The sequence below is a fragment of the Coenobita brevimanus genome, chromosome 65, assembly GCF_032717465.1.
Source record: "Coenobita brevimanus isolate Jiangsu-jjx chromosome 65, ASM3271746v2, whole genome shotgun sequence".
NCBI lineage: Eukaryota > Metazoa > Arthropoda > Malacostraca > Decapoda > Coenobitidae > Coenobita > Coenobita brevimanus.
In genome coordinates, this window is record NC_137018.1 from 20,272,210 (window position 1) to 20,288,453 (window position 16,244).

The following is a 16,244-nucleotide window of genomic DNA, read 5'->3' on the forward strand; positions in this document are numbered from 1 at the left end:
GTGGGGGACAGGGCGACTTGGAGGCGATTTGTTTGTGGCCACCCCAAATGGGATTGAGGTGTCTGGCAATAGATAGACAGATAGACTAACCCCTTCATTGTCCACTTTACCTACTAGAAACCATTATGCTATTCTAAACCAAACACATAAGTTCTTCCAACTATTACCTAAGATGAATTTATTTAAATATAAGTACACATGTTAACTTCACGTTTGAAACCATGGAACTGATCAATCAAACAATGCAACCTTGGGAGGAATCTAGTAGGATTAAGTTCAATCCATATTATGTTTATAGCCCAGCTCCAGTCATACTTATAATTTTCTCCACCATATTTACTAAATTAATATTGGCTATGTGAAGAATGCAAGCTAGAATTGAAACTTGGAAACAACAGTCAAAAGCTATGCATTAGAAATGGGACCAACTGTGTAAATACAGTATTATAAAAATTGTTCACTCTCATCTTAAATGTCGGGACCAACTGCCTAGCGCCGGGCTCCTACGCTCCTCATGGGGCAATGTAGGATTGGATGATGGATGGATGGATGGATAAAAATTGTGTATATATTTTATATAAAATAACAAAAATATGGGGCTACATCACCATTATCATCATCCAGACCTCCTTTCCCACCCCAGGGCAGGATGGGGACTAGCAACATCCAGACAGCCAATGTTTGCCCAATTCAATGGGCCACACTTCCATTCACTCATCCTTCAAGCCCACATAATCATGGTTCAATCAGATAGTGGGGAAAAAAAAAAAAAAAAAAAAAAACATTCAGTAGCTTCACATATGAGTATACCTATCTGACAGAGTCAATCTGAATGCTGCCATGTTAAAAAAGGGTGCCAAATCCCTGGTCATATGCTTCTCCACACAAAATTCATCCAGCCAGCTCCGTTTCTTGTCAGTCTCTTAGCCTCATCAACTTCCATACCTCTCTTCCTCACACACTCATCCACCATATCCCTCCACCTTCTTCTTGGCCTACCTCGCCTCCTTCCTCCTTCAAATCTGCTAAGATATGCCTTTTTCACCACTCTATTGTCATCCATTCACTCCACTTGACCAAACCAACTCAGTACACTCTCTTCGATTCTGGTGTCCACACACATCCTCACTCTGCAACTTTCATGAATCACATTATTCCGTATCCTATTCACTCTCTGTACTCCACATACATTCCTCAGCGGTCTCATCTCCACTGTTCTCACTCTTGACTTTTCATTTTCATGCCACACCATAGTGTCACATCCATTGCTACCCTCCATAACTACTGATACTATCTCTTTAGCCTTACTCAGTTCTTCTCTTTCCCTTTCTGATATTACTGCCACAAGTTTTTCTTTTACTCCTGAAATTATTATGCATTTTTTCTTGTCTGCTACATCCCTGACAAAATATTCTCTACTTCTTACTATCCTAACCACTTCCTCTTCCACTTTTTCCTTGCTTTGTTGTTCTATAATCTCTTTCAAATTTATATTTCTGTCCTCTTGAATTTTCTTCTGCCCCTTGCGTTGCTCCTTCATTTCCTTAATATGTTCATCATGCATCCTTGATTCTGATTCATGCTCATCTAGTTTACTTTTCACTCTGTCCCTTTCTTCTTCCATCCATCCATCCATCATCCAATCCTACATTGCCCCATGACAACCTCTTATTTTCCATCTTGAACTGTTTTATTTCATTCGAGGCAGATTCGTTATTCAATTTTAATTGTGTATACTTGCCTTTCTTGTTCAGCACTGCGTGTGCAGACGTTACCCAATTTGGTCTGAGGTATCTTGGTCTCTTTCTCCTGTTCTAAGGTCCGTTCCTGTAACACTCTAATTATTGTCCAAACCTTTTTTAACTCCTGGACATTCCTCTCTGCCATTTTCTCCACTCCTGCTACTCTTATTTGGTTCAGCTTAGTATTTCATTTACCCTTATCCTCATTGGAGAAGCCCGCAAATTCACCGCCACCAGATGTAAACAATGAATTACCTTCTTCCGCCATGATGCAACCTATGAAAACTTTATACTTCCACTGTGTTTTGTACTCTTGTTTGACTGAAACATTCCCCCCCCCTCCCCCACTAATATCAGACGAGGCCCCCACTCACATATTCATTCACATAATCACAAGAGGCAGGGCTCCTTTTCGCTACAGGTTTGGTGATTATTTCCCCACAATCCACAAAGAGCTTCGTCTCTGTTGGCGAAGAGTGTGTGTGTGTGTGTGTGTGTGTGTGTGTGTAATTCACCGGGTCGGTCAGGATCACTTGATGGTCGTGATCGTCAGCATTTTACCCTCCCAGAAGGGAGCTGAGAGCTCATATAGTCCGATCTAAGGGCAAGGCTGTGACCTTCACACGCGCACACACCCGTCCCCCTGCTCAAGGGGGACAGTAACCACCCACTTCGTCAGTGAAACTTTTTCGCAACCTGAGCGAGGCGCGAACTCTCGTCCACCAGTTGGCAAGCGAGAGCGTTACCACTGCACCAGTGTGTGTGTGTGTGTGTGTGTGTGTGTGTGTGTGTGTGTGTGTGTGTGTGTGTGTGTGTGTGTGTGTGTGTGTGTGTGTGTGTGTGTGTGTTGGATTCAGCTGGTTGAGTGGGTGTGGTAGATGAGGTTGGATTGGTGGGTATGGTGGTTTGATGCATCATCAGGGTGGTATAAGAGTGTGCAACTTGATGTTTCGCGCTGACCCAACACTGACATTACAATGGGTAGGCAGGGTGGTTGGTATGGGTGGGGTGGGTTGGTTAGGAGGAGTTTGTGGAGTGGTCTGGGGTGGGTAGTAGATGGGTTGGTGAGTGGATGCATGGGGAGGGCTGGGTGGGTGAGTGGATGCATGGGGAGGGCTGGGTGGGTGAGTGGCTGGATCAGTGGGTGGTCGGGGAGGGGTTGGTAGGTTAGGTTTGGATGGGATGAGTTTGGCGGATGCGTGGGGTTCGAATGGGTGGGTAGGATGGCAGGGTGGATGGGGTTGGGTAAGCTGGGTGGTTGGGTATGTGGATGGACGGATGAGTTGGTGAAACGAGTGGATGGATAGGATGGGTGGATTGCCAGGGTGGGAGCGGTAGGTGGGTACAGTGGGAAGGTTGAGAAGGTGCATATGATGAATGGCACTGTTGGGAGGGCAGGGTGGGTGGCATACATGGGTGGGGAGGGAGGGTGGCTGGGGTTGGTGGGCAAGATGGGTCATCGGAATGTGTCGATAAAGCCAGTCATCAGGGTGAGTGGGCAGGGTGGGTCACCTGGGTGGCTGAGACAACTGCATGGCTTGGATACATCAAGTGGGCAGTTCAGCCGGTGGATTATGTAGCTAGATTGGCTCAGGATGAGTAGGTGAGTAGGTGGAAATGTTGAGTGGCACTGTTAGGTGAGCTTGCTGGTTGGCATTCATGGGTGGGCAGGGTGGATGGCCAGGATCGGTGGGTTGCCCAGGTGGCAGAGAAGGATGAGTGGCCAGGGTGGGGTCAGTGGGTTGTGTTGGATGGGCTGAGTGGGTAGGTGGATGAGTGGGTGGGTGGATATGTGGCTCCCCAGGTGACAAGGCAAGAGTGGATCTTACATGGCTAGTATTCGTACAACTTGTCGAAGTTACCTGGATTTTAGTTTATCATTCAGAAGACGTAAGATAAATATCTGGAATCCAAACTCTTCATAGTGAGGTTATTTTAGTGAAATATGCTAAAACTTCAATATAATTATTTCTCATGGAAATGAAGGTGGATTTATGCACCTAACAGAAGAACAAGGGAAAGTAACATTACATGCGGCAAGACATGAGAGTGAGAGAAGCTTCAGATCTCCAATCCATTCGCCTAACAAATCAGTGCTTTAAGGGGGTTAGGAGGGGGAGTTGGGGGGTGGATATGTGCGATTAACCTGCCCTCTAGTGGCAGACTACCTTGTCCCCTTATTAGTATTCAGGACTGTACAGTGTAAAAAAAAAAAAAAAAAGTATCCTACCCTTTTCACTCCTACCTGGTTTGAAATTCCCCTGTCCCCACCATGACTTCCAAGTTGTAATACCAGACTATAGTAACACTGTACTAGTCATGAAGAAGTGCTATGAAAAGGATGTGAAATACACTGAAAAAGGGTGAAATTATGGGCCACGTTTGTGTAAAATGAGTATAGAGATCACTTTTATTACAAGAAAACACTGTTGCACTCATTTACTTTCAAACATGTGCTTGAAATCCCACCTCAGGGGAGTGGGGTGGGACCATCGGATATGACGGTGTACTGACTTTATTGGATCAGGCTTCCTTGCAATTACAGTGAGGGTCTATTGTATGCCCACTTTAAATAAATAGTTTAATACAAAATTATTTTCCCCTCACAAGTTATTGATGGTTGCAGAATGATTTTTTTTTCTTTTTTTTTCTTTAGTAAACTGAGTAAATTTCTTTTGCAAGGCTGTTTCCTTTTTATTACGTAACTGGCAATGTGTTTGCTCTGCAGAAGTTAGGGCCAACAGTAATATGTTCACCTTAACTAAAATTATCATCTCCCTATTTCGAGTGCTGAGCTGTTGCCAAAGATTAAAACTAGAATATGATGAAAATCACGAGGAAGTGCTACGGAAAGGGTATAGAGCTGTAGCGTTGTCTTAGTCTGCCAGTGAGATATGCAAAAGACTGCAAAAGGACAAAAATCTCTGCCAAGTTAAACTGACTGAACTATAGGCACATACATCATCATCATCATCCAATCCCACATTGCCCCATGAGGAGCGTAGGAGCCCGGGGCTAGGCGGTTGGTCCCGACATTTAAGATGACAGTGACCAACCTCACTCATCTCTGAGTGGCATTGCATGAGCAATCAACCCCAACCACCCCTTCGATATAAACCTTCACCAGCTCAATCCGACTGGAGAGCAATAATTACCCACTAAACCACCAGGCGCCAAAATTTGGTTATGTAGTTACCACCCAGCGTAGTAAATGGTTTCCTGGTGTACAGGAAACCACTTGGCTTGTCACTAAGTGTAGAGTCACCCACAGGCAGAAGGAAGAGGAAAGAATGAAGGAAAGAAAGACAGAAGAGGGAGTGTAATGTCACCCGTAGGCAGAAGGACGGGGAAAGACTGAAGGAAAGAAAGAAATAAGAGGATGGAAGGAAAGAAGGTTGGAGGAGATTAAAGGGCAGACACCCGACAGCAGCACTACAACGAGTGAGTGGATGGTGAGCACCCCCACCTACCACATGTTAGGCAAATACAACTTGGAAAATATAAAATAAAAATAGAAGCTATGAATGTGGTGGTGGTGGTGTTGTTTTGAAACCCTGGTCTGTCTGGCAGAGCAGATCCATCAACCACTAAGAAGCTATGAATGTGGTGGTGGTGGTGTTGTTTAGAAACCCTGGTCTGTCTGGCAGAGCAGATCCATCAACCACCAGAAAGCAACCACCCCAACATGGCCATCCTGTGCAGTGAATTGATGTTCCAACTCGGGTTTTCGTGCTGTGGAGGGTCTGTGCCGCATGCTCCTCGCAAATCTGGCCAAGGGGCATTTCATGGTGACAGCACACACTGCGATGCCTGCAGTAGTCACCCAGCTTCCCTCTGAAATTATGTCAAGACAGCCACTGCTTGCACCACATCTTTTTCCTATTCTTCTTCTTTTTGGCACAACATAGTGCCACAATGCTCAACATAAACAGTCTCTTGAACTGCTGCAGTGTTGGTATCCATCCTTCTCTCGCAACTCAGTGGTAACCGTCGCATGTTGCCCATTATACTAGTGTGGACATCAGAGGCCTCAGCAACACAAGCTGGACAACATGATGCACAACAGAGCACACACCATGACCCCTAGTGTGGATGGGACTTTAGGGCAGACAGTGCCTTGCTGTGGTAGGCCATACAGCAGGGCAAAGGGATGAGCATGGAGGCTTGGTTCCCAGATGGATGCCACATTTGCATCATTCCATTCAGTTAACATGGGTATCGTAGTAGGCTCCACATCATCCCAATTTTTGGCTATATCATTACCATCCAGCACTGTAAAGGCTTCATATCATATCAATTGTATCATATCATTTGTAAACATGTTTGCATGTGAAGGCCCTGGTCACCTAAGAGTGGCTCTCCATGCTTCTCAATCTCTGGCACCTTCCCTATTCAGTCCCTTATCTCTCAGATCAAACGCTAAGATCTTGTCCCAGGCCTTTTTCAGCTAGCCTCTCGCAACCCTACCCCCAACGTTCATACTTCTCACCTTCTGCACCAAATTGTCATTCTCCATCCTCTCAACATGCCCAAACCATCTCAAACTACCCCTCCTCATCACAACATCAATACATTCAAATCCCACCCTTCCTCTCAACTCTTTAATTGCAATCCTAGCCCCCCCATGCCTCAAATTCAATGTCACATTACACAATCATCTACTCATTTCTGTATGTTTGTGTCAACGAATATCCTCTTCCTTTACAGCCCAGGTCTCACTACCATACAACATTAAACTCCTAACACATGCCACACAAAGAACCCTTGATTAGGAGGAATAGCCCTCCCAGTGTCAGGAGAGGCAACAGCTCACTGGACTTACTCTAATCACTTCTTACACTATTCACAGAGCTAGCTCCAATCTCACCTCACGCACATAACGCGTCCCCTAAATAACAAAACACCTCCACACACTCAAGAGACTCCAGCAAGATCAGTTTTTCACATCTGGTAATCTCTATATGCACTCCCTGACACACCACAAATGAGAAATCAGGATTATTTCAGTCTACCTCTAATACCACTACATTTCTTATGCACCCACTTATCACAAACACTGCACAAGATGGTTACTTCCCACACCTTTGTGGCAAACTGCACATAGCCACACTCCCTCTCCTTTGACAGTACTGTACTACCACCAGCCCTAGATCTCATCACTTTTTCCTGAGTTACAAAAAAATGGAGTTGAGAGGTATATGAGGGAGGGGGGAGTCAGCTGGGGGGAGGGTAGTCAAATGGTGGGTGACAGAGCGAGCTGAAGGCGTTTTGTCTGCGGCCACCCTTTGCAGGATTAGGGCGTCGGGCTATAGATAGATAGAGACAAAAAAATAACTAGACTTGTCACTCTGTATACTGCCACCTCAAGTGGGAGGATGTGTTAAAGTGACAGGAGGGATGGAAATTACAGGAAGAGACAAGGGCAGGCACAAAAAAATCTTGATAAATGAAAAGGAGGCAGCAGGCACTACATAAGTAAATGGATGATGGCCACCATCACCTATTCTTGGGTTACACTGTACATCGTTTTAATTTTCATGCCTTAAAAATCCTCAGCTCAATCCCACAGAGCATGTAATCAGACTAATATATGTGGTGGAAGAATCAGTAAAACATACTCACCTATGTGTGGAGTGTGTGGAAGTGCTGGTGAGAGGGCCAGGGATGTGCCATTACCAGGACCCTCCATGATCGAAGATATCTCAGGCTCCCTTCCATGGACTGACCAAAGAAAGAGACAGTATTATAACCATCACTATCCTAACATTATATCCCACATGCAACCATCCATCACCCAAACCATCACTGCTCCATCAGGTGTGTAGGGGGTACATGCAGCAACACAAATAAACAGAGGGTTAGGATCCAAATACAGTATATGAAAAGAAATGCACGAAAGTAGAAACTAACAAAGGTGAGCTTAATGAAATGAACCACATTCACTCATTCATCATTTAAGCCATTGAAATGCTCAGCTTTCAGAGAAACTAGTGATTGTGAGAAACTTTGCTTTCACTTCTTATACTCTTAATGTAGCTATGACATGTGGGATGGTAAGAAACAACCATATGCTAATTCACATGCACAACACTTAAAATACCCAGTGCAACTACTCCTCAAACTGCATAATTAATTGGCTCCTGCAACTCTTATGTAAGTTGTACTTTTACATACGTCTGTCAGACCAAAAACATACCACATCACTCTTTCTCTCTCTTTTCTTAATGATGTCCACTTTCGTTTCCATTGTTATATGTGTTGTTTTTGCTACTGTCTTACCACCACCACTACTCTTCCATTTCTGAGACATGCTGAGAGTCAAAATAACAAAAATCACAACCATGTACCGTACTTCCTGCTACAAAAATAACCATAAGTGTACTCAAAACAACTGAGAGGCGGGAGGCGCACAGATGCCACCTGGTGCCTGACTAAAGAAGCAAGGTTTGGCAAGCATTTTAAATAGGTAGAATATGTATTATTATATTTCTATCTTTGAAATTAGTTATTACATGTCTCCAAAACTATGAAACTTGAATTTATGTAAGCAGAAGTATAACTGTAGTGATCCCTCGCTTACTGCACAACTGGTTATAGCAGTTTTCGTTACTGCTGCAAAAGGAAAATATGCACTCCTGCCGTTATATATTTTTTGGCTAAAAACACTGTAATCATGCACCTGAGCTGCTTCCTGCCAACAATGTTGCAGTATCTGTGGTTTCTAAGGGTTTTGAGGGATTCAAAGACAAGGTCCTACTCGATGCATTAATTCCAGGTGGTTCATTCATTCACAAATTGATAAATGCTCCAACATCCACCATGCATCAGCCTTGGTGACCTAATGGCAACTCTCCACACTGTTCAGTCTCTTGCAGCCTCCCAATTCAGTTCCATATCCCTAAAGTCACACTCTATGACCTCATCCCAGGTCTTTTTTTGTCTGCCTCTCATAACCCTAACCCTGATGTTCACATACTTCTCACCTTCCACACCCAACTGTCATTCTTCATCCTCTCAACATGTTCAAACCATCTCAATCTACCCATCATCATCACAACACCAATACATTCCAGTCCCATTCTTTCACTCAACTTTTTAATTGTAATCCTAGATCACCCAGGCCTCCCATTCAAGGATGCACTACACATCTGTCTAAACACTGTCACTTCTGTATATCTGAGCCAAAAAACGTCCTCTTTCTTTACTGCTGAGGTCTCACTATCATACAGCATTACACTTCTAACATATGTTGTGTACAAAGACCCGTTAGAACAGAGGAAGAGCCCTCTCAATGTTAAGAAAGGCAACAGATCTCTGGACTTCCTCTAACCACTCCTTACCTTATCCACAGAGCTAGCTCTGGTCCCACTGTCAGCACTTAACATGTACTCCAAATAACAATACTCCTCCATACACTCAAGAGATTCTCCAGCAAGAACAAACGTTGTACGACATTCCTATACACCAACTGTCTACATATGCAGATGAAATTACCATAACAACCATACATCACACTGCAGACAGAGCTTCCACACTGTAACAAGATTACCTCAGTACACTTCAAGCATGGGTCGAGAACAACAGGTTGATAACTACAATTAATCCACCATCACATTCTTCACCACCAGCAATCATGACCACAGGTACACCCCTAACATCACACTTAATGTACTGTTACTACTCATCCCGGACACTAAGACCTCTGGAATGACAAGACACTAGACTCTCCTTCAATAACCAAATACAGCTACAAGACATCAAGATACAGCGCACCTCAGACTCAATGCACTCTCGGCCCTTACAAGGTCAGGCTTTAAGCAGCAAAAAGAAATGCTACCCCTACTCTACAAACACTACTTTTGATCAGTGATGTTCTCTGCCATGCCACCATGGGCCCCCACCCTATTAAACACCCACCACAACACCTTGCAGACTATAATGAACAACTCCCTACGCATCATCACCGGCAGCACCAAATTCACTACCACAGCTCACTTCCACTGAAACTAAACTCTTCCCTGTTAGAAAGCATCTTGATATGAGAAGCATGCAATTCTATGTGGCAGCCTGAGCCAGCACACAACATCCCTGCCATTACATGACAGAGCCACACAGCATAACTTTGCAAATAAAATAATCACCACATAAACATTATCAGACCTTTGACAACATCCCAGCCCTAAATATTCAAACACTAGCAATGAAGAAACACTCATAATCACTCTGCATGCAGAGTAATACAACACATCAATTAGAACACTATACTACAATCCCCCCTCCCAACATTCATCTATCAGAAATACCCTCCAATACAGCTGACTGAGTTCGTATAGCTAGTCTTAAATCCGGACATCACCTGGCTCTCCTTAGTTGTCGGCCTAGATTCAGGATGGGTAGAATCACAGATAACACATGCCCTGCTTACATAATATGCCCACACAACAGAATACACATTATGAAGTACAGTACACACTACAATTCCTTTTCAAAATTAAAAAAGAAAAAAAATTGCATTAGTATATCACGCCTCGGATTCCCTGGGGGGGGGGGGACCATAAATTCCCCAACAATCAGCCGCTCTACCAGTGACGACTCATAGAGATGCCTGGAACCACTATCTGACTCATTTCTTCTTCATTTCTGCAACATTCACGGCCTTTCCTCTAACTTTCTCTCTGTCAAACATCACCTCTCCTCCTCTAAACCTCACCTTCTTTTCTTGACAGAGATTTGGCTATCTGAAGCAACTGACAGCAAACCCTTTTCTGTTTCCTCCTACTTTCTCTACACTCATTTCAAAGCCAAAGGTGGCTTTTGTGTATATGTACGCAACGATTTATCTTGCTCTCGTGTTCCTGCACTTGATTCTTCTGAATTCTCTACACTCTGGCTTCACCTTTCTTGTCCTTCTCTGACTAAATATATCTGAGTTGTTTACTTATCTCCTGGTTCTACTGACTACGAAAACTTCTTCAACTATCTTACTTCTACGATGGAACACATTCTATCCATTTCTCCTTCCTCCGAAATCTCTATTCTAGGAGCTTTCAATGTTCACCACCACCTTTGGCTCTCCCCTCCTTTCACTGATCCACTTGGCAAACAAGCCTACATCATTTCTATCCTTAACCCGCCTTGTACCGACTAATTTATTACAAAACCCGTCCCCAAAACCCAACAAATTTTTAACTTTTTTTTTTTGGCTCAAACCTCTGCTTTTTATGAGAAACATCGAAAATTCAGAGAAATCGTTCACCTGAGGTTTAAAATCCTACTGCAGGTAACAATACCTTGGAGGCTGGCTCAAGAGAAAACATGTTCTACAGGAGGGGTAATTATTCCAAACCACTCATATTTGGTATTTATTTTTTTATTTTGTAGGAATTTATACATAGTACGAGCAACATTGGGTCTGGTTAGTACTTGGATGGGTGACCGCCTGGGAACACCAGATGCTGTTGCCATAACGTTCTCCCTACGTGTCAAGTGGGGTTGGTGGAGGAGTAGTGCCCCTCCCTGTAAAACAATTAACTCTAAGCCTTGGCCACCCCGTTTGGGATACATGGCGTCTGGCAATGAATGAATGAAACGAGTATATTGGTTTTGATACAGTAATATAGGCGTTATAAGCGGTTTCACTCACCAAACACATCAACATACCACACCTTTTTTTGCAGACATTACCTGATCATCATTTCTGACTGTTTCTTCTTCTAACACTACGTAAACTTTGTCCTCCACATTGTCATCAATTGGGGAATCACTCTGGCCTTGAATTTCATATCATGGCACGACATGTCTTTACTGGCCAGGTCACTGGTAATAGGTGAGTTGCTAAGACAATGGCGTGTGTGTGTGTGTGTGGGGGGTAATGTGGGGTAAGGGATTTCCCTGCCTGGCATCGGGTAGAGGAAGGTGTCCCGTGTATACGAGCCAAAAATCATGCTTGAAATTTTGAAAAATGTGCAAACGACAGATCTTGCAATAGCAAAACGTTCATTGTACGTTGTGGGGACTGAGCGTGAAAAAAAGTTGCAACGTGCATCGTACGTTCTAGGTACAGGGCAGGTTAACCACTTAACCGCGGGGCGTCACTTTCGTGAAGCTCGGGAGCAAGAGATCATACCGCGGGGCGTCATTTTTGTGATTCTATGCTATTTTCAATTCGCCGGGGCTTTCAAGTGGTGGCTTGTATCATCTATCAGTACTACCAGTGTCCAGCTATACTCGGTTCTGCTAATGTCACCTGTACTCCCATCCACTGTTGACAATTTAGCCATTTTTCTCCTCTCCTTGATTCCCCCCCTCCTTGCCTCCCCTCCATTTCCCTCTCCTCCTGCCTGACCAGCTGCGCTGGGCTACACAAATCCTGGACGGATTTTTCCACTCATTTTATCCATTGAAATGTGCCCTTTGCCCTATTCTTATACAAAATAATATATAAAAGAAAGATAAAAGGTAATTGATACTGTCATACATCTGGAATGGGCTAATTATCACCTGGCAACACCTCACATGCACTCGTTTGCTAATTTTCCCTGTTTATGTCCCCTCGAAATATGCCGTATGACCTGTTCTCATAATAAAAATATATACAGTATAAGAAAGGAAGGGAGAAGCCTAAGTGATATTTACATTCACCTGGAACTATCTAATTCATTATGTATTGTCTAGATTTCCTCTCAATCATTTCACAGCGTATATATTAGCAGCTGTCACCACGCTGACACTGGCAACCCTTCACTGCCCCTAGGCCACAGCATTCAGTTTACTGTCGTCTCTCAAGGTGAAACCACATCGGATTAGCGCCTGTCCAATTTCGCCGCTTTTTAGCCCCATGCAAAGGGCCCTGTGACCTCTATCCCTACTAAACCTTGTGTGTAGGGGTAAAGGTAAGGTGACCAGAGCCCCACTTTTAGGCGGGACAGTCACGCTTTTTGGACATTCGTCCCGCCTTTTTAACTGTGACTAGAATGTCCCGCTTTTTGAGCAAAATTATCTTAATTGTCCCGCTTTTAGAAACTTACTATTGCATTAGATATAACATGACCTTCTTTTATGAAATTAGGATGAAATAGAAAAATTATACATAATCCTAACCAAATGAAATACCGAATTATTAATATAAAATCTGTAATGCTCACTGGCTGGTAACTTTGGTCGACCCATTCACTGTACCGTACAGTATGTTCGGAGTTCGTAGGAGACGTTAGTGTTTGATTAGCAGCCTCAGTTTGAGGTGTAGCGCAGCAGCGGTCGCTGTCACATTAGTCAATATCTATCTGTCTATATATCTGTGTATCTATATATCTATCTATTCTATCTATATCTATCTCTCTGTCTATCTACCTATCAATATAGACACACACACACGCACGTGCGCATCCTGCTTTTAGCTCCAATTAATCTGGTCACCTTAGGTAAAGGGCTAAGTGACTCTGCTGTGGAACATGAACTGGCTAATGTATCAATGATAATGATGGACAGTGACTACGATCTTTCTGGTGACTCTAAAACAGTGCAAGTGGAAATGTAAATAATGTGTAAACAGCAAGTGAAAGCAATGAATGTAAATATAACTGAACAGTGGAAAACAGTTTTATAAGTTACTGCAAGTGACAGTGCATAACACAGTGTAAATAAAATAGAAATATAAATAATGTAAATAAAATAGAGAATGTAAACAGAAATGTAAGTACAGTAGTAATATAAGAATACGAGTATATATACTAGGAGTAATGAAAGTGAAAGTTTTGCTCTAGCATGTATGAATACTGGGAGTTTGAAAGTGAAAGTGACAGCTTCACTCTCTACGCTAGTATACAGAATGAGAAAGTGAATGCCTGGAGTGAAAATAAACTACTGGTAATGAAAGAAACTTATAAATAAATATTGTATATATAAATAAGTGTAATAAAGTACTAGGAATATAAAGTGTGAGTGTGTTTATAAATAATAAATGACAGCTCCGCCTCAGAATACCATCGGGGAACCAGCACGGGAGGAAAGCTCGTATGCGCTCGTAATTTACACTGCTTTCAGTTTTTTTTTTTTTTTTTTTTTTGGGGGGGGGGGGGGGGATGTGGATTCCAAACTACTTGAAATTCAAAGAATAGTGTTTGTAGTTATAATATCAGGCAGTGGTAACCATATTACGGGGTATTGGGAAGTGTCAAGTGGAAACTTCGTTACCCAACTTCAGAAGTCTCCATAAGTCCTACGGTTGTTGACAAAGGCTCAACAAACATCCCAGGGGAAAGCTGAAGGTATGTGCCATATGCTTATATAATTTTAATATTCTAGGACTAATACCTGATTTTTGGCAAATATTTTTAAAAAGTCAGTCGGAGCGCAAATATCCTCAAGGGACGCGCAAGGAGCACAAAAACATCCCCGCGGTGTAGGGGTTAATGACCTAGAGCAACTTGTACAGCACCCTACCCGTATCCCTGACCACCTTGGAGAGAGGTCCAACATACTTGGCCTCTTCCTTACAACTAACACTTCTGCTTACACAGTTTATCTTTCCTCTCCGTTGGGCTCCTCCGATCACAACCTTATCACCTTAGCCTGTCCTATCACTCCGGTATGGCCTGTGGAGCCTCCAAAGAAATGTCATCTGTGGTATTTTGGAGCTGCAGATTGGAAGGCCCTCAGGCAGTACTTCTTTGATTTTCCATGGAATGATTATTGCTTCCATGGCCAGAAGCCATCTGAGTGTGCCTTGCACATTGTGGAGGTTATTCTCTCGGGCATGGAAACATACATTCCTTTCTCATATCCTTTGACTAATGCAAGAAAGCCTTGATTTAATCACGCTTGTTCTAATGTTGTCCGCAACAAGGATAGGGCCTATAAAAGGTACCAAAGCCAACCCACCTCTGAATCGCATCTTGTTTATGTTTCTGCCTGGAATCATGCCAAGTCTGTTCTTCACTCTGCTAAAAATAATTTCATCCATACTAAGTGCTCCCAACTCCCAAACTCGAATTCTTCCCGCTCCTTCTGGCACCTTGCCAAAAACCTTTCTAACAACTTTACCTCATCATCCTTCCCTCCTCTTTTCTACTCTGATGGCTCTGCAGCTATTTCCTCTACTGATAAAGCAGATCTCTTCGCTCAGACTTTCTCCTCCAATTCCACCTTAGACGATTCCGGTGCTGTTCCTTCATCACTTCCCCCCTCTGACTTCCTCATGGCTGACATTAAAATTTCTTCAGCTGATGTATTTTCTACCATCACTGGCCTCAATACTAACAAGGCATATGGGCCTGATGGAGTCTCTCCTGTTGTCCTCAAGAACTGTGCTTCAGTGCTTACACCCTGCCTTGGTAAACTCTTTCGCCTTTATCTGTCAACTAGTACCTTTCCTTCTTGCTGGAAGTTTGCTCTCATTCAGCCGGTCCCAAAGAAGGGTGACCATTCCAAACTCTCTAACTATCGTCCAATTGCTTTAACATCCTGCGTCTCAAAAGTTTTCAAGTCAATTCTTAATAGAAAAATTTTAAAGGATCTTTCCTATCACAACCTTCTTTCTGATCGTCAGTAGGAGTCCGTCAGGGACGCTCCACAGGCGATCTTCTCACCTACCTTTCAGACTCCTGGTTATCCCTTTGCCATTACACTTGACATCTCAAAAGCTTTCAATCGAGCCTGGCATAAATTTTTTATTTCCAAACTGCCCTCTTACAGTTTCTATTCATCTATCTGTGCCTTCATCTACAGATTCCTTTCTGGTCTTTCTATAGCCGCTGTTGTAGACGGCCATCATTCTTCTCTTAGATCTATCAACAGTGATCTTCCTCAGGTCTCTGTCTTATCACCAACTCTCTTTTTCTTATTCATCAATGACCTTCTAAGCTGTACATCTAGCTCTATTCACTCGTACGCTGATGATTCCACCCTGCACCTTTCCATTCGGTTCCCACAACGCCCATCTCAGCAGTTACCTCAACAAACAAGAGATGAGGCTATGGCACACCTAATGTCTGATTTGGCTCGTATCTCTGACTGGGATAAAAATAATCTTGTTGCTTTTAATGTATCAAAGACTCGGTTTTTACACCTAACAACCCGTCAAAATTTTCCACAGGAGTATCCACTAATTTTTAATAATATTCAGCTTAATCCTGCATCATCCTTGAACATGCTTGGGGTTTCATTCACTCAGGACTTATCTTGGAAAGATCATATTGCATTTCTTGTGAAATCTGCTTCCAAGAGATTAGGTATGCTAAGCCCACTCCATACCTTCTTTACCCATCCTGAGTTGTTGACTTTATATACGGGTTTTATTCGCCCGTTTAGAGCACAACTCTCATGTGTGGGGAGGCTCCCCACATACAGCTCTTCTCAACAGGATGGAGTCAAAGGCTTTGCTTCTCATGAACTCTCCTCCTCTTCCTGGATCTCTTTAACCTATGTCTCTTCACTGCACTGTTGCATCTTTATCTCTTTTCTATCGCTACCTCAATGGTCGCTGCTCCTCTGAACTGTCTGCTT

General features: G+C 43.3%; 1 protein-coding gene across 1 annotated transcript in view; it reads right to left on the reverse strand.

The window, feature by feature from the left end:
- Positions 1-16,244, reverse strand: part of Nup107 (nuclear pore complex protein Nup107) — a 399,651-nt gene that overhangs the window by 327,341 nt on the left and 56,066 nt on the right. The window contains exon 3 of the mRNA XM_080276587.1: positions 7,365-7,463. Coding sequence (XP_080132713.1) covers positions 7,365-7,463 — 99 coding nt within the window. The remainder of the gene's footprint in view (positions 1-7,364; positions 7,464-16,244) is intronic.